We start from the raw sequence: 26,847 nt of genomic DNA on the forward strand, positions 1-26,847 counted from the left end.
CCCCCCCCCCCCCCCCCCCCCCCCCCCCCCCCCCCCCCCCCCCCCCCCCCCCCCCCCCCCCCCCCCCCCCCCCCCCCCCCCCCCCCCCCCCCCCCCCCCCCCCCCCCCCCCCTTAGACAGCGCTTTTGCCTAAAGCGCTTTCTAATCCCCCCCTTAGACAGCGCTTTTTACAAAAGCGCTGTCTAAGGTATACGAAATTTTTTGAAGCTTTTGTTTTAAACCACATTTTTTCCAGGTTTATAAACCAGAATTTCTACCTGTTTTCAACCAGATTTTGACAGACAATTATCACATTTTATATATGTCAAATACATAATTTGGAAATCCTGAAATATAGATAAATTGGATAATATGATGACAATAGCGATTAAGTGAAGGAAAATGATTCAAGAATTGGCAAACTAATCTTAAAGTTCAGAATGAAAATGAATGAAAGCAGCAACATCATGATTGCAATAGTATTAAATTTATTTTCTAGGTAGTATGAGACCAGCTAATAGAAGGAAATAAAAATGTTTACTATTTCTACAGTTTCAGCATACATTACTTTTAAGGCAGGCACGGACATAGCCTTTCTGGTGAGGACACTTTTTGTGAAACACGGAATGGTAAAGAATAACTGTGTCAAGGAAAACCAAATTAGTTACTTCCATTCAGAATAAGAGTGTATTTACAAATGCATTGTTCTACAATTTGTTGCTACCATAGGTTCCATCATCTTCTCTCCTCCAATAACGCCGCAGCAACAGATCTCTTCCTTTCATTCCCCTGTAAAAAAATATGATATGAAACTAATAAAATTATTACCAGAAAAATACCAGTAGGTACTACCTCAAAACACTAGGTGGTACATGATAAGCATTAAAGGATTGGGTCTTACCAAGGCAACCAATCACTATATAGCTGCTTGTGAATAATGTCGGTGTGACCATCTAGGTGCTCAACTACACTCCCCTTGGAAAAACAGAAATCCCATCTGCAAACCAAGAGTTTGTAACAAGGCAAAAAACACTTGAAAACCATGGTTTATAGAATTTCAGCATGATTGTTCTGCTTACCTATCCATTGCTATAACATAACCTATATATGACTAAACTTTCTCTTTGCAGTTAATTGAAATGTTAAATGTAAAAGTATACATACCAGATTCCTACACATTATTATTTCAAACAAAGCACTCATGTTTACCTTGGTTTATGGGCAAGATTGTTGACCATAAAGTAAAAGATCATTTATCAATGTCCAGTTAAAAGTTCCACAGGATCTTGATGTTGGTTTTGGTTGATGGTAGACTTGTTAATATAATCCAGAGCTTTTTTATTAGACATATCATTCGGCAGATTTTGGGGGGACTAAACTGAGAAGGGAACTTGGGTGATGTTCGATTATGCTGTCCTTTTATTTATGCAAATGATGATGGGCTAATGGTGTTCTTAGATGGAATGCAAGGACACCGTTTGCCAATGGCTTTCCAAGATAGAGCATAAGAAGACTGTAAGGTTTATTCGGATTATTTTCATTTCTTCAGAGCTTTGGTTTAGTTTGTTTTGCTCTTACACTTCCAACAATCTCTTGTACAGGAATATAATCATTTACCCATAAAAAAATAATATAGTAAAATTGCATAGATATAATATACGGTGACATTGTAACTCTGACCATCTCAAGGGGTTATAAGATGGATGGGTTGGTTTCAGGGAATGGACAAAAGCATTGGACTTGGAGTGAAAAGGAGGGCAGAGGTTCAACTTCCGTACTAACATTTGCTGTTAGAAAAAGTTACAATATGCAAAGCCAACTCCCCCCGTAACATAACACACTAAAAGCCCGCGTCAATAATAAAAGAAATGAAATTATCCCAAGACATAAAATAACATTTGCTTGTTAATCTAGCAGTGCCATTGAGCAAGACTACATCCAGTTAATGGACTTACTCGGATCTTGAAGGACCAAGTGCCATAAGAGTCTGGAAAATGGCTTCTGAAGTTCCATCTACCACACCAACAGCCATTATTGCGGGATGATCATCTCGTTTCTGGAGATTGGACAGGGTATTCAAGAATTAGTCGTTTCCATTTTAAATTAAATATAAACAACCTTTTACTGAAAAGAAACTTTGCCAACCTTCCCACCAGAATCCCTATCTTTTGCTTCCTTGAATAGTCGTAAACCTTCGTTACACCCATAAAAACATTAGTGCAAGTGTTAGCTAGGTTTTGATCATGTGAACTTACAAAAACTATTTTTGAATAAAAAAACAGCAATTGTGAAATAATTTTTTACCATTTTGGCAGCCAAAGATTGTCCAAGGTGATGGGGCAATAACATCAGAAGAAGAGAGTGTCCAGTCTATAGAATTTTGGTGATTTCTACTGGAAGATCCACTTAAGCTGTAAGCATCGCACCAAAAAAGAAACAAAAGATCATGCAACAAATACAACAAAAAAATATAGCTCAAGACAGCTTCAAATGCTTATTAACTCAGTCAACATAAAACTTTTTGTTGCAGTAAAAATCATTTAAAGGAAAGATAAAAAATACCTATAAGACTGCCATTTCCTCTTGGAACATCCTATATCTTCTGGGGCACCCTGCACATATTAACAACAATAGCTTCATCCATCATTCAAACAGTTCCACCACAAGCTAAAAAAAAGCCTCAGCTCATGCATAAACTATATAAACATATATACCTTCAAAGACGCTTCATGAAAGCATTGAATCCATCTCGCTGCTTCTTCAGGACGGCTCGCTCCTAACTACAACACTCATGTTTTGTAATTCCAAATTGAAACATAATTTCAAATTAACAACAACCTATATTTCAATGTAAACCTAATACTCTAATAGTCACCTCACCTTTAATCGATCATTATGATTCGAAGTGTTATATAGTGTGAAAATGAAAAACACCTAAAAAATTCACGCAGATAAACAAACATTAAGCCTGCAACCATTTGAACACAAAAACCAATAATAATTATTATAAAAAACAAAAATGAAAAAAATGAAAGATTAAAGTAAGCATATACTTTTCTGTTAATACTCTCCCTTCCATTATCCATTACACGAATACACGAATCCATAATAGCACTTCTAACAGGATCCTGAAAAAGAAAGTTTCCGTTTCCGTTTCCGTTTCAGTTTCAGTTTCAGTTTCACAGAATCTAATCTAACAAACTCAATACAGTAACATTTCTAACTTCGTTATCAACCGAACCGATTCAATTGATAAAATAATCGGCGAAAAGAAATTGAAAAAAAAAAGCGATGAACCTGATCGTCGGAATTGGGAACGGATTTGAAGCTACGAAGAAGGTGATGATCGAGAACGAAGTAACGCTTACGCGAAAACTGAAGTCCAAAACGGTTACAGCGTATAAGGTATAACCATCCTTCCAATGATTGAAACCGAAAAATGGAAGTGTATTCGTGTTCGCTGTTATGGTTTTCGCTGATAGGGTTTCAACGTTCGCAGGAGGGAAAACAAAAGAACAGAGAACGAAAATTGAAATGGAGTCTGAAATTTTATTTTAATTAGACCTTAGACAGCGCTTTTGTGGAAAGCGCTTTCTAAGGTATGCCTTAGACAACGCTTTTCGAAAGCGCTTTCTAAACCCCCCCTTAGACAGCGCTTTTGGTTTTATTTTTTTTTTAATTTAAAGACTTTAGACAGCGCTTTATCAAAAGCGCTGACTAAGGTCTATATTTAAAAGCGCTTTCATTATTTTTTTGGAACATTTTCCGTGTTTTATTTTAATTTTAACCTTAGACAGCGCTTTCTTTTAAAAGCGCTGTCTAAGACGCGCTGTTAAAAGTCATTTTTGGCGTAGTGAACAAATTAAAATACATAATATTAAAGTAAAAAAAAAGAGATAAGACTGAATAAGAGATTTATTATGAGGTAAGGGAGTGTGTTATGTTTGTGTATAGTGAAGGAGAAGAGTGAATATTTATGGTTCTTATATGGAAGAAGAATGTGGAGTTGTGAAGGTTTTTGTTTGTGAGTTTCTTATGAACATGAAGGTGTGAAGAAAGGTTGGAGAAAAATAGCTAGCAGGATGAGGTTGTAATGAAGTGGTTTTTACAAGTGTGATCAGTGATGTGAGTATTGAAGGTGGTGTATGATCTGTCCACGAGAAAGAGAGACAATGGGAGTGGCGGCTGTGTATGTTATGGATCCGTTTCATTTCTTTGCACAACATTCTCTTTTATACTGTAACCTTAGGTTTTGCTAAAAATCCAATTTACCCTTTCTTTTCTTATTATTAAAATTTTACTTAAAAAATGATAAGGTAATAATACAAAGACATAACATTACTAATTACTAATTAATATTAAAATAAAGTGACATGTTAATAGTAAAATATAACAGTAATAAAACTAAAGAAATAAATTAATAGTAAATAAAAAAACAGTATATATATTTTCAGTGGATAAAAAAGAGTGCTTATTTACTTCTATTTAATATTTTTTATATTTTGGAAAAAAAACATAAAAAGGATTAAAATAAATTTAAAAAAATCAAGTGCAAAAATGTTAGAAAAAGAAAACTGAATGCACCAAAATGATCAGTACAAAATAAACTTCTCGGAAATATACAAAGTTTGAACCAATTTTGAAATAAATTTTGGCCGATTAAAAGGCTCAGACTAACCGAAATGCAACTGAAAAAGTAGTCGAAAATTAAAACGAGCACGCCAGGTTAAACTACGTGATCCGTAGATTAATAAAATTGACGTCTGCAAGATCTATCTTGAAAATTTTTCGCCCGCTGTTTTGACACACATTTGATAATTGATTCAACCAGTTTGTCTGTAAATCTCAAAATTATTTCGACTGATATTTTAGGCACTATGGGGTATGGAATGCATGGTATGCTATGTAGACATGCAATAGCTATGATGAATGTATTGAATCAGCGATTCAGGGTCAAAATTGGGGTGTGACAAGGCGGATTTAGGGGAAAGGGAGGCCAGATTTGGATTCTCCGACCGAAAATAGGTGGGGTTTGTGTTTGGAAATTTAGGTTTTGGAGTGGGGGTTGCCGGAGAAGAAGGCGGCGCCGCCACGGTTGGCCGGCCGCCACCGTCTTCTCCGGTAGGTGTTGGTCGTGGCGTGGGACGGAGATTGCAGAGCGTGAGAGGAGGTTTTGAGTGAAGAGAGAGAAAGAAAATGAGCAAATGGATTATTTCTCTTCCATTTCCATTTTTAAATGGTCGTTGGGAGTGGGCGCATGTGCGCCAAGTGGCTTCCTCCTAGAAGGCCATGCCTGGGTTGACCTTGGTCAACCAGGCAATCCAGTATGGACTCCCCCACAGTTCCTTACCGTGCATTGCCATCATATTTCACCCTTTCGCTTGACCAAGTCAGATCTATGGATCTGACGGTCAATAGCATTTGTTGGAAGTCAACAAAGTTGACCGGGCTCAGCGTCTCTCCCTTTGATTTTGGGCCTCCGAATTGGGCCCAAAGACATTTTTTTGCCAATAAAACCCCCCCACATTATTCAGTAGTGCGCCCAAATTTGGGCTTCTCACTTTAAGCCCATTTTCCTTTTTATTTTTTGCTTATTCATTTATTTATTTTATTTCATATCTTATATATACATATAAAATACATATTAGAATATTATTGCTATAAAAAATAATAATATTTTATTTTATTTACTCAACTTTTATTTTAAATGCTTTACTTATAAATTTAAAATTAATCATTGCTTCAATTTGTAGAATTTGTTTGAGATGTTATCTTAAATATGCTTGATTAAATTCACTTGTGCAATTCCTACGTTCGTTTGAACCGTGATTTGAGTTATATTTTCATATTGACCCTTATCCCATAATCACTCTAATTGCTATATTAAATTATTTAAAAATAAATCACATATTTCTCGATTCAGAGTCGAGCCCATTTTCAAACACCTTTGTAAGTCGACCGCTTTTAAAGCATCACCATCAACCTCACATGGCTTACTCTTGGGATTTCTTACAATGAGACCTATTCGATTTTAATTAATCGATTAGATGAACTGCTCACTAAATAAATTCAATTCATTCATAAAATATAAATTCGAAACCTCGATCCAACATCGAGTATTCTTTATTAAAATACTTAATCCCAATTAAATACTATTTCATTTAGGAATGAAAAAGGAGATGGTTTTGAGTTTTCAACTCCTCTCCTCGACTATTTGAATACGAATGCTTTTACTCAGTTAGTCGAATAATCATCATTTCTAATCCACTTGAGAACAAATAAATCAAATCCTTTCATAATAAGAAACCAAAAGGGAGATAACTTTGAGTCTTCAATTTTTTCTCCACGACTATTTGAATACAAGTTCTCTTACTTGGTTAGTCAAATAATTGTCGTTCCTCTATAAACTTCCAAACCCCAATTAAATCAAATTATTTTCACATTAAGCTAAATGAAAAGGGAGTTGACTTTGAGTTTTCAACTTCTCTCCTCAATTGGTTGAATACGAGTTCTCTTACTCGGTCAGTTGAATAATTGTCATTTTCTCCATAAACATACAACTTAATCAAATCATTTTCTTAACGAACTATACGAAAAAAAAGATGGTTTTGAGCTTTCAACTCCTCTTCTCAAATGCTTGGATATGAGTTATTTTACTCAGTCATTCAAGTGCTTGTCGTTCATTCTAAAATACGTCAACCATATACAACCTTATTTTCATAAATACTCAGATGAAATAGAAAGCGGTCTAGAGTCTTCTATTCCTTTTCCCGATTATTAGGATACGAGTTGTCTTACTCGATTATCCGAGTAATCGTCATCCAACAAAACACATCTCAACCAAACAAAACGTCAAACATATTAATCCAATTTGTCACCCTTGTGTGATAAAAACTCTTTTAAAAAAGAACACTATTTAATCCTTTCTGATGCGCACAACAAACTAATGCTTAAGCCTCCTCCGAGAGTAGACAAGCCAATGTTTAGCCTTTAGAACGCGATCTAAACAGCTGTTCGATAAAAGACACCAACCAATCGTAGTTCTCCGAACTACGAATGCTCTGACTTCCTTATTGCACCATAAGGATACGTAGGCACGAGATTGCGAGATCTTGGCGAGCACACTAATAAAAAACCTCCCCTTTTCCCTTTCTGAGGTTCTCATCCATTTCTATTTTCAATATATTTTATAACCTAAAGATAACAAACAAACATAAATTAACACTCAAATCGCAAATTAGAATTGAGAGGTTCCCATTGAGTACAACGGACGTGAGGGATGCTAATACCTTCCCCTTGCGTAATCGACTCCCGAACCCGAATATGGTTGCGACGACCATTATTCCATTTTTTAAAGGTTTTATCGATATTTTCCTATTCCTTCATTCGGATAAATAAAGTTCGGCGGCGACTCTGTTCGAACATAAATTTTTTCCGCGACCATCGCGAGGAATCGTATTTTTCGAGATGCGACAATATGGCTTGAAACAAAGTTGGAAAATATTGAAAAATCAATTGTCATAATGCAAAATTTTCCAAGTGCATAATTTTTCTAAGTCCATAATTTTTCTCATGACTTTTTGATGAATTTTGGATGATTTCAATCCATGATATTGATGATCAATTTGTTGTATCTTCTTCTTTGCAATAAAGTGAGCATTATGGTGGAATAATGGCTCGAGGCGGCATCAGAAAGTGAAGATAAAGCCATGAGAATGAGGCTTCATGGAAGATGAAAACATAATTTTCTAAGTGCAGAATTTTCCAAGTGCAGAATTTTCCTCATGAATTTTTGATGATTTCAATCCATGATATTTATGATCAATTTGGTGTATCTTCTTCTTTGCAGCAAATTGAGAATTGGGGTGGAAGAATGGGCTCGAGGAGACATCGAAAAGTGAAGATAAAGTCATGGGGATGAAGTTTCATGGAAGGAAAAATTGTTGGAAACTTTCATCATGTAACATCTAACATAACCATGAAATTCTTGATTATTGATGAAAAATGATGATTCTTTTGATTAAATGATTATAGGGTAGGTCTAGGAAAATTTAGGGGTCAAACTCGAGTCAGTGATCAAAAGTTGACCGAAAATCAACAGTTGACAAAAAAAGTCAACAATTGACCAAAAAGTCAACTTTACCAAGTTGATGCCTCTTTCCTTGTAATCCATTTTTTCAACTTATATCTTAAGTAATAAGCATTGTACCATGAATTTCCATGAATGAATGAAGTATTCTTTGAATTTCCAACTTTGGGTTTCTTCCTTAAACTCAAGCAATCGAATCAAATAACAAATATATCACTCCCTCTAACAACCATGAATCTCAAATAAAGAGATGTTCCACACCACCAGTGATACGAGAGACAAACCAGAATAATTACCAAATAATACTTGTCTCGAAAATCCGATTAAACCGATTACATCCGCTATTAATGAATTTTGACCTAATGATTGTGTTATGCAAAATATGATGAATGGTATGTTAAATGCATGACCCAATTAAATCAATTGAGAACCATGTATGCATATGATTTTAACGTAAGCCAAATAAAAATAGAAAAAGGTATGGCAAATTTTGGGGTATGACAATTGCCCCTATTTAATCATCTTGAACCTGAATGTACGAATGACAATGGCTTTCAGGCATTCAAGGTAGGAGAGGATTAAATACCAGAATATCCAAAAAAAATTGCCCGCTGGGAATGCATTAATGTAATGGTTAGAAAAGGTAGACATCAACTCTGAGGCTGAAGCACAAGTGATCGGTATCAACTCTGAAGTCTGACACAACGGGATAGGTAGTACATCAACTTTGGGGTTAGGGATAAAGTGATAGACATCAACTCTGAGGCTGAGATTGACAAACAACAACTCTGAAGTTGGGGTAAGAAGTAAACGTCAACTTCAAGGTTGGGGACACCAAGATATATATAAACTCGGAGGGTATAAATACGAAAGGGATAAATGACAACTCTGAGGCTGAAGATAGAAAAAGGATAGATGGCAACTTTGAGGATGGTGATAGCAAAAGGGGTAAACGACAACTCTGAGGCTGGAGGTAAAACGAATTATCAACTTTGAGGTTGATAGTAACATATAGGTATCAAATCTGAGGTTGGATACAGAACACGCGTCAACTCTGAGGTTGGGGCAAGGAAATATAGACAACAACTCTGAGGCTAGGGCAAAAAGGATAAACATCAACTCTGAGGCTGAGGCAAAGAAGAAAAGCATCAACTCTGAGGCTAGAAAAAAGGATATGCATCAACTCCGAGGTTGGACATATAGAAGATAAAGATCGAACCTGAGGTTGGGTACAGAAAAGGTAGGCATCAACTTTGAGGTTGGAGACACAAATGGTCGGTGTCAACTCTGAGGTTGGGGGTAAGCTAGATAGACATCAACTCTAAGGTTGAGATTGAAAATGTGGGCATTAACTCTGAGGTTGGGATGAAAAGTAAATATCAACTCTGAGGTTGGGGGTGAGACAATATCAACTCTGAGGTTGGGTATAACAGGATAAACGTCAACTCTGAGGTCAGGAATAAAATGTTAGGCGTCAACTCTGAGGTTTGATAGAAATCAACTCTGGGGCTAGGGGATAAGAAAAAATACACCAAATCTAAAGTTGGAAAAAAGTAGACACTTAACTCTATGGCTGGACATCAATTCTAAGGTTGGAAGTAAAATAGTAAACATCAACTCTGAGGTTGGGAAAAAATGATGACATCAACTCTGAGGTTGGAAGCAGGAATAAGAAACAACAACTCCGAGGCTGGGAAAAACAGATTATCAACCCTGAGGTTGGGATTGAAAAGATAAGCATCAACTCGAAGGTTGGATATGCATAATGATATTAACTATAAGGTTGAAGGTAAGATATAACGACCCTAAGGTTAGACATGAGATCGATAGACATCAACTCTAAGGCTGGACATAAGGCCGATAGACATCAACAGTGAGGTTGAGAATAAGAGAGGGACAATAACTTTGGGGTTGGGAATGAGAAACATACAATAACTCTGAGGTCAGAAATAAGAATAGGGATAACAACTATGAGGTCGGAAATAAGGAAGGTGCAATAACTTTAGGGCTGGAAATAAGAAATGGACAACAACTCTGAGGCTGGAAGTAAGAAAGTGGCAACAACTCTGAGGCTAGGTATATATGATTATTGTTAACTCTGAGGTTGGGGAAAGATGGACATCAACTCCGAGGTTGGGTATAAAAATATTGTCAACAACTCTGAGGTTGGAGTAAGAACTGACATCAACTCTCAGGTAATGGATAGCAAAATATGTATCAACTTTGAGGTTGGAGATACGACAATTGTCATCAACTATGGGGTCGGGATAAAGTGGAAGCAAATATCAACTCTAAGATTGGTGACCAATACGAATGAGTATTGAAAAAAGATAGACATAAGTGAGTTATCAATATTGACGGGTATTGAAAAAAGTGATATCATACGAGTGTTGGAGAAAAGGGATATCAATATTGACGAGTATTGAAAAAAAATGATAGACATTATCGAGCGAAGGGATATCAGTACATACGAGTATTAAAAAAAGAGTGATAGACACTAACGATATATCTAACAGGCTTCTTGGAATTGAGGGATGCCAAACGAGTTGGGCTTTGAAGAAGGGGGTGCCAACGAAATTGGGATTGAAAGGAGGTTTTCCAGACAAGGACTAGGCTTTGAAAAAGGTTTGTCAGACATGAGTTGGATTTTGAAATAGGTTTTCTAGACAGGAGCTGAGCTTTGAAAGAGGTTTTCTAGACAAGAACTGGACTTTGAAAGAGGTTTCTAGGAAGGAACTGGGCTTTGGAAGGCTATGTCAATTGGGCATTTTGCTGTAAGCACGAAAACCTCAAGGTGTCCCACAGGCACAACGGAGGGGATGAAGTTTTCGAAACATGGCTACCCTTCCCGGGATTCACCAAACCTATATTGGGTATTTCAAAACAAATCAAAAGGCAAAGTCTTGACAGAGACAAGCAATTCTCGTGCAAAAAGCAACGAGGGGGAAACGTGATTCCATGCACAAAGCACCAAAATAAACTCAAGAAAGAAAGTTATCTCAATGAAATCTTCTCCATGCAGAAGGCAAGGGGCTTACGAAGAGCAAGTAAAGAGGAATGACTGAAAGATCCTGTCGGGGATGCCAACTAGGAATTTTACAAGGATCCAAACAAAATTGATTTATTTTTACAATGCCAGTGGGAATGGGCTTTGGAAAGGTGCCAACATAATTGGGCTCGAGAATGTGCCAAGACATTTTTGGGCTTGCTTCTTTCTTGTTAGATAACTTCATGCTATGCTGGATGATGTGCATGGATGGAATGATATGAATTATGCATGACAAGTTTATGCAATTGGCCTGAGGGTCTATGGATGCCCTAGTTTTGGATATGGTGTGGTATGAACACTGAGAGAGATTCGCTTGGTGACAAGGCTTCCTGTTGAAAGGTTAAGGAATGTGTCTAACATGACTTCCCGACGTCCTTATACTGCTGGAGAGTGAACTTAAGCTGGATCTTTTGATGCCCCATGCTTGATTTGAGAAGATTTTGAAAGCATGGAAAGGAAATTCCTCTCTTTGAAAAGTCTTGCCCTAGTCTATTGGGTATCTGCATGGATTTCCTCAGTCACAAGTAATGAAGAAATTTTGTCATAGATTATCTCGATCTGACTTGCCCCAATGTCTTGGAACTATACACCTCTGATTAACCGTCTTAGAGAGATTGACTTCTTATGCTCGTGGGATGGCCTGCCCCAGTACGAGCCTTGAAGTGACTTTTCCTCTGACTAGATGACCTTTGAGGGAATGCCCTTGACTAACTGATCTTCAGAGAGATTTGTCGAATCTCGACGTGACCACCTCAGATAGACTGAATCATGTAGAGATATCTCGACGTGACTTCCCCAGATTAACTGAATCTTGAAGAGATTTCTCGACGTGATTACTTAAGATAGACTGAATCTTGTAGAGGTTTCTCTACGTGACTGCCCCAAATTGACTGAATCTTAAAGTGACTTGTCTTTCTGCTCAATGGAGTCTTCAAACATTCTTCTTTTCGATGTGATCAACTGAAGTGGCTTGCCCTTGCTCAATGGAACTCTCAGGCATTTTGCACTTTGATGTGACCAATCGAAGTGGCTTGCCCCTGCTAAAAAAAAGTCTTAGGTATTCTTCACTTTTGGTATAATCAAGCTCCTTCATTCATGTTAACTGTAGAAACTTGTTTGATGTCAAAAGCTTACTCACAAGTAAGAGTTGTTCATTTCAGAATAATAAATCTAATTTTATGTTCATGCTAGTTTTGAAACTCAATTATGTTCATTGGAATTATGACATATAGTGAATGAATGACTAATGAGAGTCCCATATCGATACCAACACAAATGATAAGCAAATCATTTAGGAGTCAGTTTAACATAATTTACTGAATGTAGTACGCTTTCGAAATAAACCCCGCTTCAATTAGGTATTTTGAAGGTTGTAACATGGTCTAGTTCACAGTTTGAGAAAAAAGGATTTATGGCTCGAAACCTATTCCAACCCACCCATTCTCCTTGATATTCTCTAGTCCTACGTTCATCTAGTTCGATACAAGCATTCTTATTCCAAAAGGTATTTGGAGTGGTAGAGGGAACCTATAAGGTTTTCGGAGTTACATTCACCCTCCCCATGTTTGGTTTGTGGCCACACAAATTTGTTCTTGCTGAGGATTTTCTCTTGGCTCTTCTTTCTGCTTCCTCGTTTTTTTAATTCCCTACTTTTGCTAGATTGATTCAGATTTGCAATCCATATGGATGCCCTAATTTTTTCCTAAGTCACTTGTTTTCAAGTTTTCGACTTAGCGGACTTTCTTTCTTTTTCTTTTTGATTTCCTGATTTTTTGATGGAACAAATCGTGTGACATTTGTTCGCTTGATTTAAAGGGGTTGACTGCCTCGTGTCTCTGTTGGTAAGGGACAACCGTTACAGATTTGTGATTTCCGACCTCTCGTGAGGGATATGGTATGGTTGATCCTCAAATAGGACACTCCTCTTTTTGAAGTTTAAATGCCTAGTCCAACTAACTGACGACTACCCTGCCCCGGGTTAAGATTGAGGGTTTTATGTTGAGAAAGATACTCCTACTCAATCAGTAGTTTAACTCATTCTCTTGATTGCATTATCACATTCACTAACATTAATGTTACCCTGCAAGATCGGAGTTCGGGTTGGACGATTGGTGTTGGATGTGAGTCTCAAGGCCTTTATTACATCTCAGTGTCATCTAAGACATACTCATCCAAAGATTATCCACTCACTATCCATGCTCAGTAAGGTCATCCCGGTCTTCCCAAACTATAGAAGTTGGTGTCAAGTTTATCAAAGGTAACTAATTTACATTGTGACTCGTGTCAATTAGGGAAACACACTCATAGTCAATTTCCTAATCGATTCAATAAATAAGTTTTGTTCCCTTTTGCTTTAGTTCACTTTGATGTTTGGGGTCCCTCACGTATTGTCTCTACTCTTGAATCTATGTATTTTGTCACCTTTATTGATGATTTTTCACGTTGCACATGGTTATTTTTAATGAAAAATAGATCTAAATTGTTTTCTATTTTCGAACAATTTTATAAAGAAATAAAAACATAGTTTGGTGTGTCTACTCGTACCTTAAGAAGTGATAATACTTGTGAATACTTATCCCAACAATTTCAAACTTTTATGTCCAGCAATGGTGTACTCCACCAAACATCTTGCCTTCATACACCTCAATAAATCAAGATAGTCAAACGCAAAAATATGCATCTCGTAGAAACCACTCGGACCCTACTTCTCAATGGTAACATTTTGCTCCAGTTCTGGGGGGATATTATTTTAATGACATGCTACCTTATAAACCACATGCCCTTATCTGTCCTTAACGATAAAATACCTCACTCAATTCTTTTTCCCCATTCCCCATTTCATCCAATTACTCCTTGTGTCTTAAGGTCTACATGTTTTATTCACAATCTCTCTTTTGGACTTGATAAACTATCATCTCGATCACTCAAGTGTGTCTTTTTTTGTTGTCATCAATCCCAAAAAGGTTATCGTTGTTATTCACCTACTCTATAATGATACCTCATATCGGTCGATGTTACCTTCTTTGTGTCTATTCCATATTTCAACTTCAGCCATTTAACTCTAGAACCCATTCAGGAAAGTACTCCCACACCTTTCCGGAAGTTATTAATGTCATGTCTACCATTGTTACCCATCAGTCTATAGATCCTGACCCACTAGATATTCCTACGGTTGATCCCCCCCTCATTTCTCGACCACTTCAAACATATCAGTATCATCACCCAAAGTTTGTTGTACCTGTCCTTGAGGTTATACGTGTCCCTGGGGTTGTACTTGTCTCTGAGGTCATTGAGAAATCTCCTCCGACGCCCCCACCATCACCAAATATGATCCTGCAACCTGAGTTTGATCATTCGATTAACTTTCGAAAAGGTATACGTCAAACACAAAATCTTCTCAATATTATATTGATTTACATTATCATCATATTTCCCCTTTGAATTATACTTGCCTGTCTTCTTTGTCTTCCGTTTCTATTCCTAAAGTTCCAGGTGAAGCATTATCTCATCTTGGAGGGAGGAAAGAAATGATTGATGAGATGTGTGTTGTTCAAAGAAGTGGTACCTGGGAATTGGTTCCTCTTCCCCATGGGAAATCTTTGGTAGGTTTTCACTGGCTTTGTACAGTGAAGGTTGGTCAATATGGTAAGATTGATTGATTTAAAGCTCGCTTGGTAGCCAAAGGATACACTCAGATATTTGGGTTGGATTATAATGATAATTTCTTGCCTGTAGCTAAGATGGAACCAACTAGACTTCTTCTTGCCATTGCAACCATTCAACATTGGCCTCTTCATCAACTTGACATCAAAAATTCATTTTTACATGGTGATCTTGAAGAGGAAGTATATATGAAGCAACTATTGGGTGACAATATGGATATAAAGAGGTCTAGAGGGGGGTTGAATATACCATTTCCCCTTAAGACAATTTCAAAAACATTTTAGGTCCCATAAGCGAAATCATAGATTTTAAAAAGCACAGAAGCAAAACACAAAAATAAGAGAGCTTGGAAGCATCTCAATGAATCAAGCCACATGAAATAATGCGCGAGGTTACCATGAGGTTGATTGTTTCTAGTGCAAGTCGCTTACAAGACAATCAAATTCGCTTTAGACAAAGAGATTTAAAAACACTTTACTTAGATGTTCTTAACAAAACATAATTGGCTTCATGATGATTCCATAAGATTGATACACAACAAACCTAAGCTTATACATTAAATCACTATAAGCACGGTTTAACCTATATGGCATACAATCAATGGAATTAAACAATAATTCAATAGTAAATATGAATGGATGCTTGCAAAATAAAATAGAAAATGGAAAAGGAAAAGATCCACAGAGATATATAGTACCTCGGTGTTCATCCTTAATTTTCCTACTGCACTCTTTAATGAATGATTCCATCGGAACCTAATGAAGGTATTCCACTATTTTGATAAGTTTGATTACAATATTTTGATTACAACAAACTATCACACGATAATTCCCCATATTGATGCAGGCACTAAACTGCTAACAAAAACAAAATCCCTCAAGATCCTTATCTAATAACCTCGATATCCATAATAACTTGATCCAAGTATTTGTGTGTGGTGATCCCCCCTGATCCCACCGATTTCTTTTCTAAGAGATTTCCATTAACTTAGCGTATATTGGACAACTTCCAAATTTGTCTGCGAGCAATCTTTCTTCAACGCCACCAAAGAAGGAAAACTTCCAAATTTTCCTTACATACCATTGATACTTGATCTTGCCAAAGTCTTCCTTGGAGTATATTATAAACTCTATTCTTGATAGATAACAAATCAATAGCAAATTGCATTCAAGAAACGATACCCTCACCCGTTACACAACAACCAGCTTCACATAAAAACACTAGATATCCTAGTGTACCACTAGTCTCCGTCAACACTCAATCTTTAGAGGAAGGTCCACAATCAAAGGGAAAAAAGACTAAGGATGAAGATGATGAATAGTGCCAGATAATCTCAACCAACAACTGAAATTACAAGGTGTTAGTCAAGTAATTCAATTTTGGTGAATGAATAACATACAATGGGTTCTCTCAAGTTTCTAGATGAATAGGTCTTGGTTCTTGATTGATATCAAGAGCTTGATCAATCACAATAAGATTAGTCAACTCACTCTCTAATTCATACCAAGACAACAACAAAATTGCACAAAAACATGATGGAAAAAAAGAGATGATGAAGGAATTTAATTCATGAAATGTAGAGGATTCAAGTTACGCCTGTGGAAATGACAAAAGTGAATTTTCATGGGCTCAAAAATGAAATACAAACATGGGACGAAGTAATTTAATTCATGAAATGTAGAGGATTTTCAATGGTACAAATTAATAGTAGTTGAAGCAATTACAATCAAATTTAAATGATAAAAGCGTACAAGCATACAAATGAAATGATATGATATTTAAATTACGAATGCAATCCTACTTATATCAATCAATAGTCGAATTGACCAAAACATTAAAACACATAAATTATACTCAAAGCACATAAACGATACCAAATGATACTTTGTGATTTCAGCAAGCACTTGAGTTTGTTGCTCAGGGGGAGCCTTCGACTATAGGTTGTAGGCTACACATGTCTCTTTATGGTCTTAAGCAATCTCCGAGAGATTGGTTTGGAAAATTCAACATTGTAGTACAAAAGTTTGGTATGGTCCGTAGTGAACCTGACCATTCTGTGTTTTATCGTCACTTAAACCAATGGTGTATTTATCTTATTGTGTATGTAGATTATATTTTCATAACTGGTAGTGGCACATCAGGGAATACTCTAGTTGAAACAACATCTCTCGAATCAATTTCAGACTAAAGACCTTGGTAAACTCCGTTATTTTTTGGGTATTGAGATAGCCTAATCTAAAGATGGTTTGGTAATTTCTCAACGGAAATTTATGGATATTTTAGAAGAAACATGTTTGTTGACGCTAAACCATTTGATACTCCTATGGATCCAAGTGTCAAACTCCTACCTAATCAGGGGGGGGGCCTCTATCTGACTCGGGAAGATATAAGAGATTGGTTGGGAAGTTGAATTATCTCACGTTCACTCGTACAGACATTTATTTTGCAGATATAGTGGTAAGCCAGTTCTTAAATTCTCCTTGCTAAGAACATATGGATGTTGTTATTCAGATTCTAATATACACCAAATGTACTCCAGGAAAAGGTCTCGTGTATGAAGATAAATGGCATGCTCAGATAGTTGGATACTCCAATGTTGATTGGGCAGGTTCACCCATTGATAGACGATCCATCTCTAGGTATTGTGTAATTGTTGGAGGAAACCTTATATCCTGGAAAAGTAAGAAACAAAATATAGGTTCAAGATCATGTTCTGAGGCATAGTATAGGACCATGAAAATGGCAACGGTTAAACACATTTGGTTAAAGCAGTTACTTAAAGAACTTTAAATTGAAGAAGCAAGAAAAATGACACTTATTTGTGATCATCAAGTTGCATTGCACATTGCTTCAAATTCATTCTTCCATGAGAGGAACAAACATATTTAGATAGACTATCACTTTTTCAAAGAGGAGACTGAATTAGGTGACATCATCACAAGCTTTGTCAACTATAATAATAAATTGGCAGATGTGTTTATAAAATCTCTGTAAAGTCCCGAAACTAATTATATATGTGATAAGCCTGATGCATCTAACTTATATGGTCAAGCTTGAGGGGGAATGTTGATATTTGTGTACATTGTTAAGAATGTTTTCATATAGAAAGCCCCACATCGACTATAACATGTAATTAGTTGTAAATCTCTTTATATATAATACATTCCCCATAGTGTTTTTTATACACACGATTTTTTCAAATGTCTCTCATTCTCTCTTATTTTAACATGGTATTAGAGTCTCGTTTAAGATTCGTTAGGCCACCTACTATCAGGTTTCCATTATCAGGTCACCTACATCCACACTTCAGTTGTCTACTCCTGGGAATGAGAGGGGGTGTTAAGAGTCCCACATTGGATAATATATGACTTGAACATGTTCTTATAAGTGGGGGCAATCGTCACCCTACAAGCCAGTTTTGTATAGTTGAGTTAGGTCAAACCATATTTCTTAACAAGGTTAAATAAATAAATATTAAAAAAAGAAAATTAAATATAAAATGAGATATGATAGTTGGTAATGTTAGTCGCACAAATTGTGCCACTTATTAAAAAAAATAACACATAAGCCATTTTTTTTACCAAAAATGGAATCGATGACTAAAAGTGTTTAAAAATAAAATAGGGGGATTGGTTTCGTGAATAGCCTAAAATAAGAAGACTAATATTGTAATTTAGTAAAAAAAAATGGATGTATCCTAAAAACTAATAATGTTAATAATTAATGCTACCATAACGGATAATCTTACAAGTTCAAAATGGGGTTGCTTAGGCATGACAATGGGTCGGGTCGAAGGTGGTTTTTAACTCTTCAAACCCAAATTTCCAAACAATCCACGTTCTTCGCTCCGATTCTAATGAGAATGGAGAATTAAAATCCAAACCCGTCTTAAATGGGTTTGAGTATCCCCGCCCCGCCACCATCGATTTAGTGAAATTAATATTTTTTAATTGAAATATTTATTTTTTCCAAAATCAAATTGCATTACAAATAATAAAATAAAACAATCTCAAAATTTTCATATATGTATTTTAAATATTTTAAATGATAAGTATAAATTAAAATATCAAAATATTGACCATATATTTAATATTCTAAATTATTAAAACTGTTATAAAATAAAAAGAAATAAGATAAATGTTTAGAGAGAAAGAGGAGAATGATTCATTTTCTTATTTCATTTGTGTAATGTATACAATGAGATTGGTCATATTTATAGGACATCATAAATACAAATTATTATAAATAAGGAATGAAGTTATTTGGGAGACAAATCATTCATTATTCATAACACTCCCTATTAGATGTTTGTTTTGGATATGCCTCGTTAAAACCTTACTAGAAAAAACCTAGTGGAAAAAAATCTAGTGAAGAAAAAAGAGCACAATATCCTTTTAATTTAAATTCATTTCTCCCCCTCATATGAACGATTATTTCTTCGACGTTGAAGACCAATCTTTTGTACTAGTTGATTAAAAGTTCTACTTGGGAGTGACTTTGTGAAAATGTAAGCAAGATTATCACATGGACGAATTTGTTGGATGTTTATATCACCACTCTTTTGAAGATCATGAGAGAAAAAAACTTTGGAGAAATTTACTTTGTTCGGTATCCTTTAATGTAACCATCTTTCAATTGAGCGATGCATGCAATATTATCTTCATATATGGTTGTTGTATTTAATTTTTCAGAAGATAAACCACAAGTATTTTGTATGTGTTGAATTAAGGATCTCAATTAAATGCGTTCTCAACTTGCCTCATGTAATGCTAAAATTTTGCATGATTACATGAAGTTGCTGCTATGGTTTGTTTCACTGATCTCCATGAAATAGATGTACCACCATATGTAAACAAATAACATGTTTGTGATCTACCATTATGAGGATTTGACAAGTAACCTGCATATGCATAACCTGTTAATTCGAATCTGTATACTTTTGTATAAAACAAACCCATGTCTATTGTACCTCTAAGGTAACGGAATATATGTTTGACTATGTTCCAATGTCTTAGTGTAGGTGAAGAATTGTATCTTGCTAATAGATTGACAACAAATGATATATCATGACGTGTATAATTACCAAGGTACATTAGTGCTCCAATTTCACTAAGATATGGTATTTCAGGACCAAGAAATTCTTCATCCTTTTATCGAGGTTTGAAAGAATCTTTCTCCACATCTAATGATCTAACAACTATTGGAGTAGACAACGGATGAAATTTGTCCATATAGAAGTGTTTTAATACTTTTCTATATAGCCTTCTTGATGTACAAATATTCCTTTGTCCAAATGCTTAACTTGTAAACCTCGACATAATTTTGTCATTCTTAGGTCCTTCATCTCAAACTCTTTCTTTAAACAATTCATAGCTTTTGGAAGCTCTTCAGGAGTTCCAAGAATATTTATGTCATCCACATAGACAACTATTATTATAAATTCTTTTCCTGATCTTTTTATAAAAAATACAAGGACAAATGGAGTTATTTGTATATTCCTCTCTAAGCAAATATTTACTTAGACGATTATACCACATGCGTCCAGATTGTTTCATCCCATAAAAAGAGTTATTCAATTTTATGGAGTAGCTTTCTTGAGATCCAGAATTATGTGTATATGGTATATTGAACCCTTCGATGTGTTTCATGTAAATTTCACTATCAAGTGAACCATACAGATAAGTTGTTACAACATCTATCATGGGCAAATTAAGCCCATAATATGCCACAAGGCTCATTAAATGTCGAAAAGCGCTTGCATCCATTACAGGTGAATATGTATCTCCCAATTTCATTATTTTCATTTTGTTTTCGCACGAAAAACCCACTTGTATCCAAATGGATTCACACCTTGAGGTGTTCTGACTACATGTCCAAAAATTAGTGTTTTGTATAATGAGTTTAATTTTTCTTCAATTGCATATTTCCATTTTGATGAATCCTCGCTTTGTCTACAATTTTTAATAGACGTTGGTTCCTAATCCTCTTTTTCATTTGTCTCATTTAGCGCTATATTGTATGCAAAAATATCATCAATGTCGACTTCGTGTCGATTCCATTATATTCCCTTTTGGATATAATTTATTGAGATCTCTTTATTTTCATGAGTTTCAGGTACCTGATCAATCTCTTCTAGAGATGAAATGTTTATTATGTCTGAAGATTCTTTTAGATTTTCTATATCCTCACTTAGACCATCTTTAGGGCCAGTTTGTTTTAGCTTTAAAAAAATGGATTTTTTCTTTGTACTTTTTAAAATGGATTCTACAAAAATGTTATTCAAAATATTATAAGTTTTTCTAAATTTGTTTTTTATAAATTAAAAGATTGAATTGTTCATTCTATAACATAAATATACATTATTGAAGATCAAAACATAGTCAAAATCACAATTTTTTCAAAAAGTTGTATCTTAAAAATGATTTTTATGAAAAGCTATTTGAAATAGCTTCAAAATTAAGTGATTTTTTGAAAATTTGATATCCAAAAAAAGTTTCGATAAAATGATGAAATACCTAAAATAACATTTTAAGAATAACTATTCAAACCAAATTTTCATTTGAAACTTTTATGAAAAGTTTCTTTGTAAATTTTTTTTACACTAAAATATGTAACACTATAAAAATCATTTTTAAAAAAAGCCAAAACAAACGGGCTCTTATTCTTAACTCCCTTTCTTGTTCGAGGATTTTTATCTTTGGAACTGATTGGTCTGCCATGCTTCAGGCGTGGTTGAGACTCATTGGATTGTCCAACATGGATATCCATTTTTATTGGAGCATTTGCACCGGGTATATATGATTTAATCACACCTTTTGGATCAATGAATGCATTTGGTAATTGATTTGCTAAGATTTGCATGTGAATTATCTTTTGAACTTCTAGTTCACATTGTTTTATTGAGGATCAAGATGAGATAGTGATAATTCATTCCAACTTTTCTATTTTTCTAGCTTCTTATTCTCTCTCCCTAATGCTGGAAAATTTGATTCATCAAAATGACAATCAACAAAATGAGCAGTGAATAAATCTCTTGTCGTTGGTTCAATGTACTTTACAATAGATGGAGATTCATATCCAACATATATTCCCATACTTCTTGATGACCCATCTTAGTGCATTGTGGTAGAAAAATTGGAACGTACACCGCACATCCAAAAATTCTTAGATGGAAAATATTAGGTTTTTTACCAAAAACTAATTGTAAAGGGGAAGAGATGTGGTAACTCGTTGGCCAGATGCGAATCAATGTTGCAGCATGCAAAATTGCATGTCCCCAAGCAGAAACTGGAAGTTTGCATCTTAAAATAAGTAGTCTTGCAATTAATTTTATACGTTTAATAAATGATTCTGCAAGTCCATTTTGTGTATGAACATGTGCTACTGGGTGTTCAATGTCAATTCCAATAGACATGCAATACTCATTAAAAGCTTGAGATGAAAATTTTGCAGCATTATCAAGACGTATTTTCTTCATAGGATAATCGGGAAAATGAGATTTTATTCGAATTAGTTGAGCTAGCAATCTCGCAAACGCCTGGTTGCGAGTTGACAACAAACATGTGACCATCTAGTTTATGCATCAACTAAAATTATAAAATATCTAAATGGTCCACATGATGGGTGTATTGGCCCATAAATATCACCAAATATATGCTCTAAAAAATCGATAGATTCATTTCTAGTTTTTGTTGGTGATGGCCGAATTATCAACTTCTCTTGCGAGCAAAAGCTGCATGAGAACTTATTGAATAATTTCCCGACTCATTAATGATGACCGCATGAATTTTCAATTATTTTTCGCATCATTATATAACGGGGATAACCCAACCGATCATGCCAAATTAGAAATTTATCATTATTTTACTAATATAAGTGTAGTACAAGCTAGAGGATAAAACCGATAGCTTTTTCATTAGACATTTTATATTCGAACTATATTTTGTAATACAAAGATATTCAATACCTCCATCATCTCCTGTTTTAGCATGGTATCACTTTAGGCGAATATCTTTGAAACTTAATAAATTTATATGAGACTTGAGGAAATATAATGCATTATCAATGTACAATATTGTTCCTCCATGTAACAACATATTTACTCTTCTGTAGCCTTCAATTATTTTCGAGGTGCCATATATAGTGCTGACATCAATCTTTCGATTCACTAAATTAGAGAAATATCTTTTATTCTTGATAATTCTATGAGTTGTTGCACTATCAACAAGGCATACAATTTCATTATTGGTGTTGGTGTCAACATTCATTCTAAAAACAATAATAATTTTCAACGATAAGTTATAAGCGCACTTTAAAGACACAAGTAATTTAAACAATAAATTATGTAAACAAACAAGTAGAAAACATACTTTATTATTATTAGAAAAAAAACTCAAAACATCCATAAAAACTTATTATAATAGCTAAAAAGAAATTTTCATAAATTCTATTTCTTGACACTTTCCTTCTTTAACAATGTCGTCATGACTTTCTGCGTTTAAATAAATTTTAGTGTCTAGAGTCCATGTCAAATAGTTCTTTCCCAAAATATCAAGAGCCCCAAAATTCAATTTCGTAAGATTTGACATACTTAGTTCTATAATAAATTAAAAATAATAAAAATTATATAAAATATAAAATATTAAATATTATAATGAGATAATGATCATAAAAACAATATTAAATATTAAATATTAGATATTATATTGAGATATTCAGTATAGAATTAAAAAAACTTTATAAAATGTATGTGTGAAAACACTTTTAGTTGGATCTATAACAAAAATTAAAAATATAACATGCCATTATACATTATCAATCAAAAGATTCATAAATCACTAATATATATATATATATATATATATATATATATATATATATATATATATATATATATATAATATATATATATATATATATATATATATATATATATATATATATATATATATATATATATATATAAAAATTAGTGACAAAATACATCCTGCATTTTCCTTTTAATTGTTATCTGATCTAAAATCTAAATTGCTAACTTGATAAAAATAACAAAACAATAATTCTTTAAATTTATTTCATTTTTGATAGAATGATAAATATAATTATTTTTTAATTTCAGTATTTTAAAATAACAACCATACACATCTCATGAATTTTCTAGAGTGCCGACTTTAACTAAATAAATTTTTCAACATCCTTTTTTATGAGAAACAAATTTTTTCCTGTTTCATCTTAAACAAAATAGTAAATAGAGCATTACAAGTTCTTCAGGATGCTTTATAAGTTCTTTAGAAACTCAGACACTTTATAAGTTCTTCAGAAGCTATATAATGTTATTTTCTTATATGCTTATAAATTCTTCAAAAATTTATATAAATTTTTTTTTCTATCCTTCAAGGATGCTTGATAATCATCATTAATTTTCTTTTTTCTTTTCTATTCAATATCTTATAAATAACAGTTAGAAAATATATATTATAAAAAGAAGAAGAAATAATGTTACCTTAGAACCCTAAAAGATCCTTTTAAGTTTTGAAGCTTAGTGTTATAAAATAAAGAGAAAGAAGATAAACATTTAGAGAGAAAGAGGAGAACTGTTCATTTTCTTATTTCAATTGTGTAATCCTATACAATGAGATTATATTTACACGACATCATATATACATTGTAATAAATACAAATTGTTATAAATAAGAAATTATGTTATTTGAGAGACAAATCATTCATTATTCATAATAAAAACTAATTAATAAAGTACATAATGAAATAAATAGATGGGTTCAAAGATCATTTCATAGTGGGTACTAGGGTCTTTATTACCTGACTTATTCCCATATTTTATAATGGAAAAAAATTCAAACTCAACTAAATCAGACTTTCGAGGCGGATTTTGTTGGGTACATGCAAATACGACTTATGTTGTCATGCTTAGATTACTTCACACTAATTTATTGTGATTTTCACGCTTGTAACATTTTTTCACGTATAATTTAAATGGAATAAATATTTTTTTAAATACAAATATATATTATTAAAAGAATTCATTGTCAAGCTACCTTAAAAAAACTAGTACACTTGATCGTTATTTATATTAGTTTGCATTTTTCATTTGAAAAATTGGCTAAATTACAATTTAAGTTTTTTTTATTTTAGTCTTTTTATTTTATCAATTTACGAAATTAATCTCAATATTTTATTTTTAAATAGTTTTAGTTCTATATTCAATTTTGGTAAAAAAAAGTAGCTCATATGTAATTTTTTAATAGGTGGCACAATTTGTATGTCGTATACACCGTTCAACGGTTTTTTTACCGAGATAACCCAGTTTTTCAAAAAAATTTCCAAAATACCCCAGGTTTCAGAAAAATTCCCAAACTACCCCACTTTTAGGAGGAGGCGCCAATTGAATTGGCGACTCCTCTTAAATCTTGAATGGAGGCACCAATTGGATTGGCTAGGGCAGGTGCCCTAGCCAATCCAATTGGCGCCTATGTGTAAGGTTTAAGAGGAGGCGCCAATTCAATTGGCGACACCCTTAAAAAAGCCTCAAATGACAAAACCTCCAACATAAAAATTGTAGATCTTTTCAATAAAATGAATTTGGACATAAACTTTGCATCATTTGGATTTTTTATGAGAAAGTTATGGGCAGTTGAAGTTGGACTTCTGATTTTTCAACTATTATCTGACCTATAATGTTTTGTATTATCGCATGTGTTTCTTTTAGAGTTATGAAATTTTGTCCAACATAACAATTGAAGTAGACATCTCAAATTTTCCAATTCACTTGGTCCCACCTCAAAATAATTAAAAATGAGTGAGTTAGGTCTTTGCGAAGTTGACCCAAAATTAGGGTTTCTGTCAAAACATGTGTATGTGAATTTTGCCAAAAGGGACCAACTTCAAGCCCTTATGTTTGAATGATAAAAACCTCAAATGACAAAACCTTCAACATAAAAGTTATAGATATTTTAAAGACAATAAATTCGGAATAAAATTTTGCATCATTTGCTTTTTTTTTTTAGAAAGGTATGGGCACCTGAAGTTGGACTCTTTGACATTTCAATTGTCATGTGGCCTATAATGTTTTGTATTATCACATGTGTTTATTTTAGAATTATGAAATTTTGTCCAACATAACAATTTAAGTAGACATCTCAAACTTTCCAATGCACTTTGTCCCACCTCAAAATCATAAAAAAATGGGTGAGTTAGGTCCTTGGGAAGTTGACCCAAAATTAGGGTTTCAGTCAAAACATGTGTATGTGAATTTTGCCAAAATGGAGTTTAGACAAAGAAACCTAATGTTTGGAGTTTACACAAAGATAAATTTGATATAATACAATTTGATATTAATAAAATTTAGAGTTTACACAAAGAAACCTAATGGTGATGACCGGGATCACCTAACCGACCTCCGGTGCCACATCCCCTAGCTACTCTAACTCTTGGCCCTAACCCATGTTGACGATTCTGCACCGGTGTTTGTTCATCTGAGGGGCCAGGAGCGTCATTACCTCCTACAGGAGAAGGTCCATTGAGGTATTCAGCCAAGTCAGCATAGTCTTCAGTATGCAATGATGGTGTACCGGCGTAGCTGAGCTCATGACCCATGCCAGAGAAGTTGGGATGTGGTTGACTCATGGATGGGCGACCGGGACGGTTGAAGGGAGACATGGGTGTGAATGATGCGTCTAGGAAAGGTTGGAAAGGTTGTTGGGGTGTTTGGAAGAGATAGGGTTGTGGGATGTTTTGGTTTTGTGATGTTTTGGAGAGCATCAAAGCTACGACACACGTTGTAACAGTCTTTGACCGTCATAGACAAAATTTCAGCGTCCAGGAAACAATGGGCAACAACGAGGGGAGACCAAATTTAGCCTACCACTACAACAAACAAGACCTTAGACAACGCTTTTTTTAGCCTTAGACAGCACTTTAAAGCGCTGTCTAAACCTCCGCTGCTAAAGGTTTAGACAGCGCTTTTTTAAATCTTAAAAGCGCTGTCTAAGCCCCCCCCCCCCCCCCCCCTTAGACAGCGCTTTGGCCAAAAGCGCTTTATAAGACCCTC

At 34.5% G+C, this 26,847-nt stretch overlaps 1 protein-coding gene across 1 annotated transcript; it reads right to left on the minus strand.

Moving 5' to 3' along the window:
* Positions 1 to 405: 405 nt before the first annotated feature.
* LOC127137013 (protein ENHANCED DISEASE RESISTANCE 2-like) lies at positions 406 to 22,350 on the minus strand. Its single transcript, XM_051063511.1, has 12 exons — positions 21,926 to 22,350; positions 3,277 to 3,454; positions 3,033 to 3,107; positions 2,860 to 2,913; positions 2,694 to 2,759; positions 2,542 to 2,591; positions 2,284 to 2,390; positions 2,125 to 2,171; positions 1,935 to 2,035; positions 881 to 976; positions 704 to 768; positions 406 to 619 (listed from the first exon to the last, which is right to left on the minus strand). Exons 1-12 carry the CDS (start codon positions 22,348 to 22,350, stop codon positions 534 to 536), a joined length of 1,350 nt encoding a protein of 449 aa, XP_050919468.1. The 3' UTR covers positions 406 to 533.
* Between the last annotated feature and the right edge of the window lie 4,497 nt (positions 22,351 to 26,847).

The sequence above is a fragment of the Lathyrus oleraceus genome, chromosome 4 (assembly GCF_024323335.1).
Source record: "Lathyrus oleraceus cultivar Zhongwan6 chromosome 4, CAAS_Psat_ZW6_1.0, whole genome shotgun sequence".
Taxonomy (NCBI): Eukaryota; Viridiplantae; Streptophyta; class Magnoliopsida; order Fabales; family Fabaceae; genus Lathyrus; species Lathyrus oleraceus.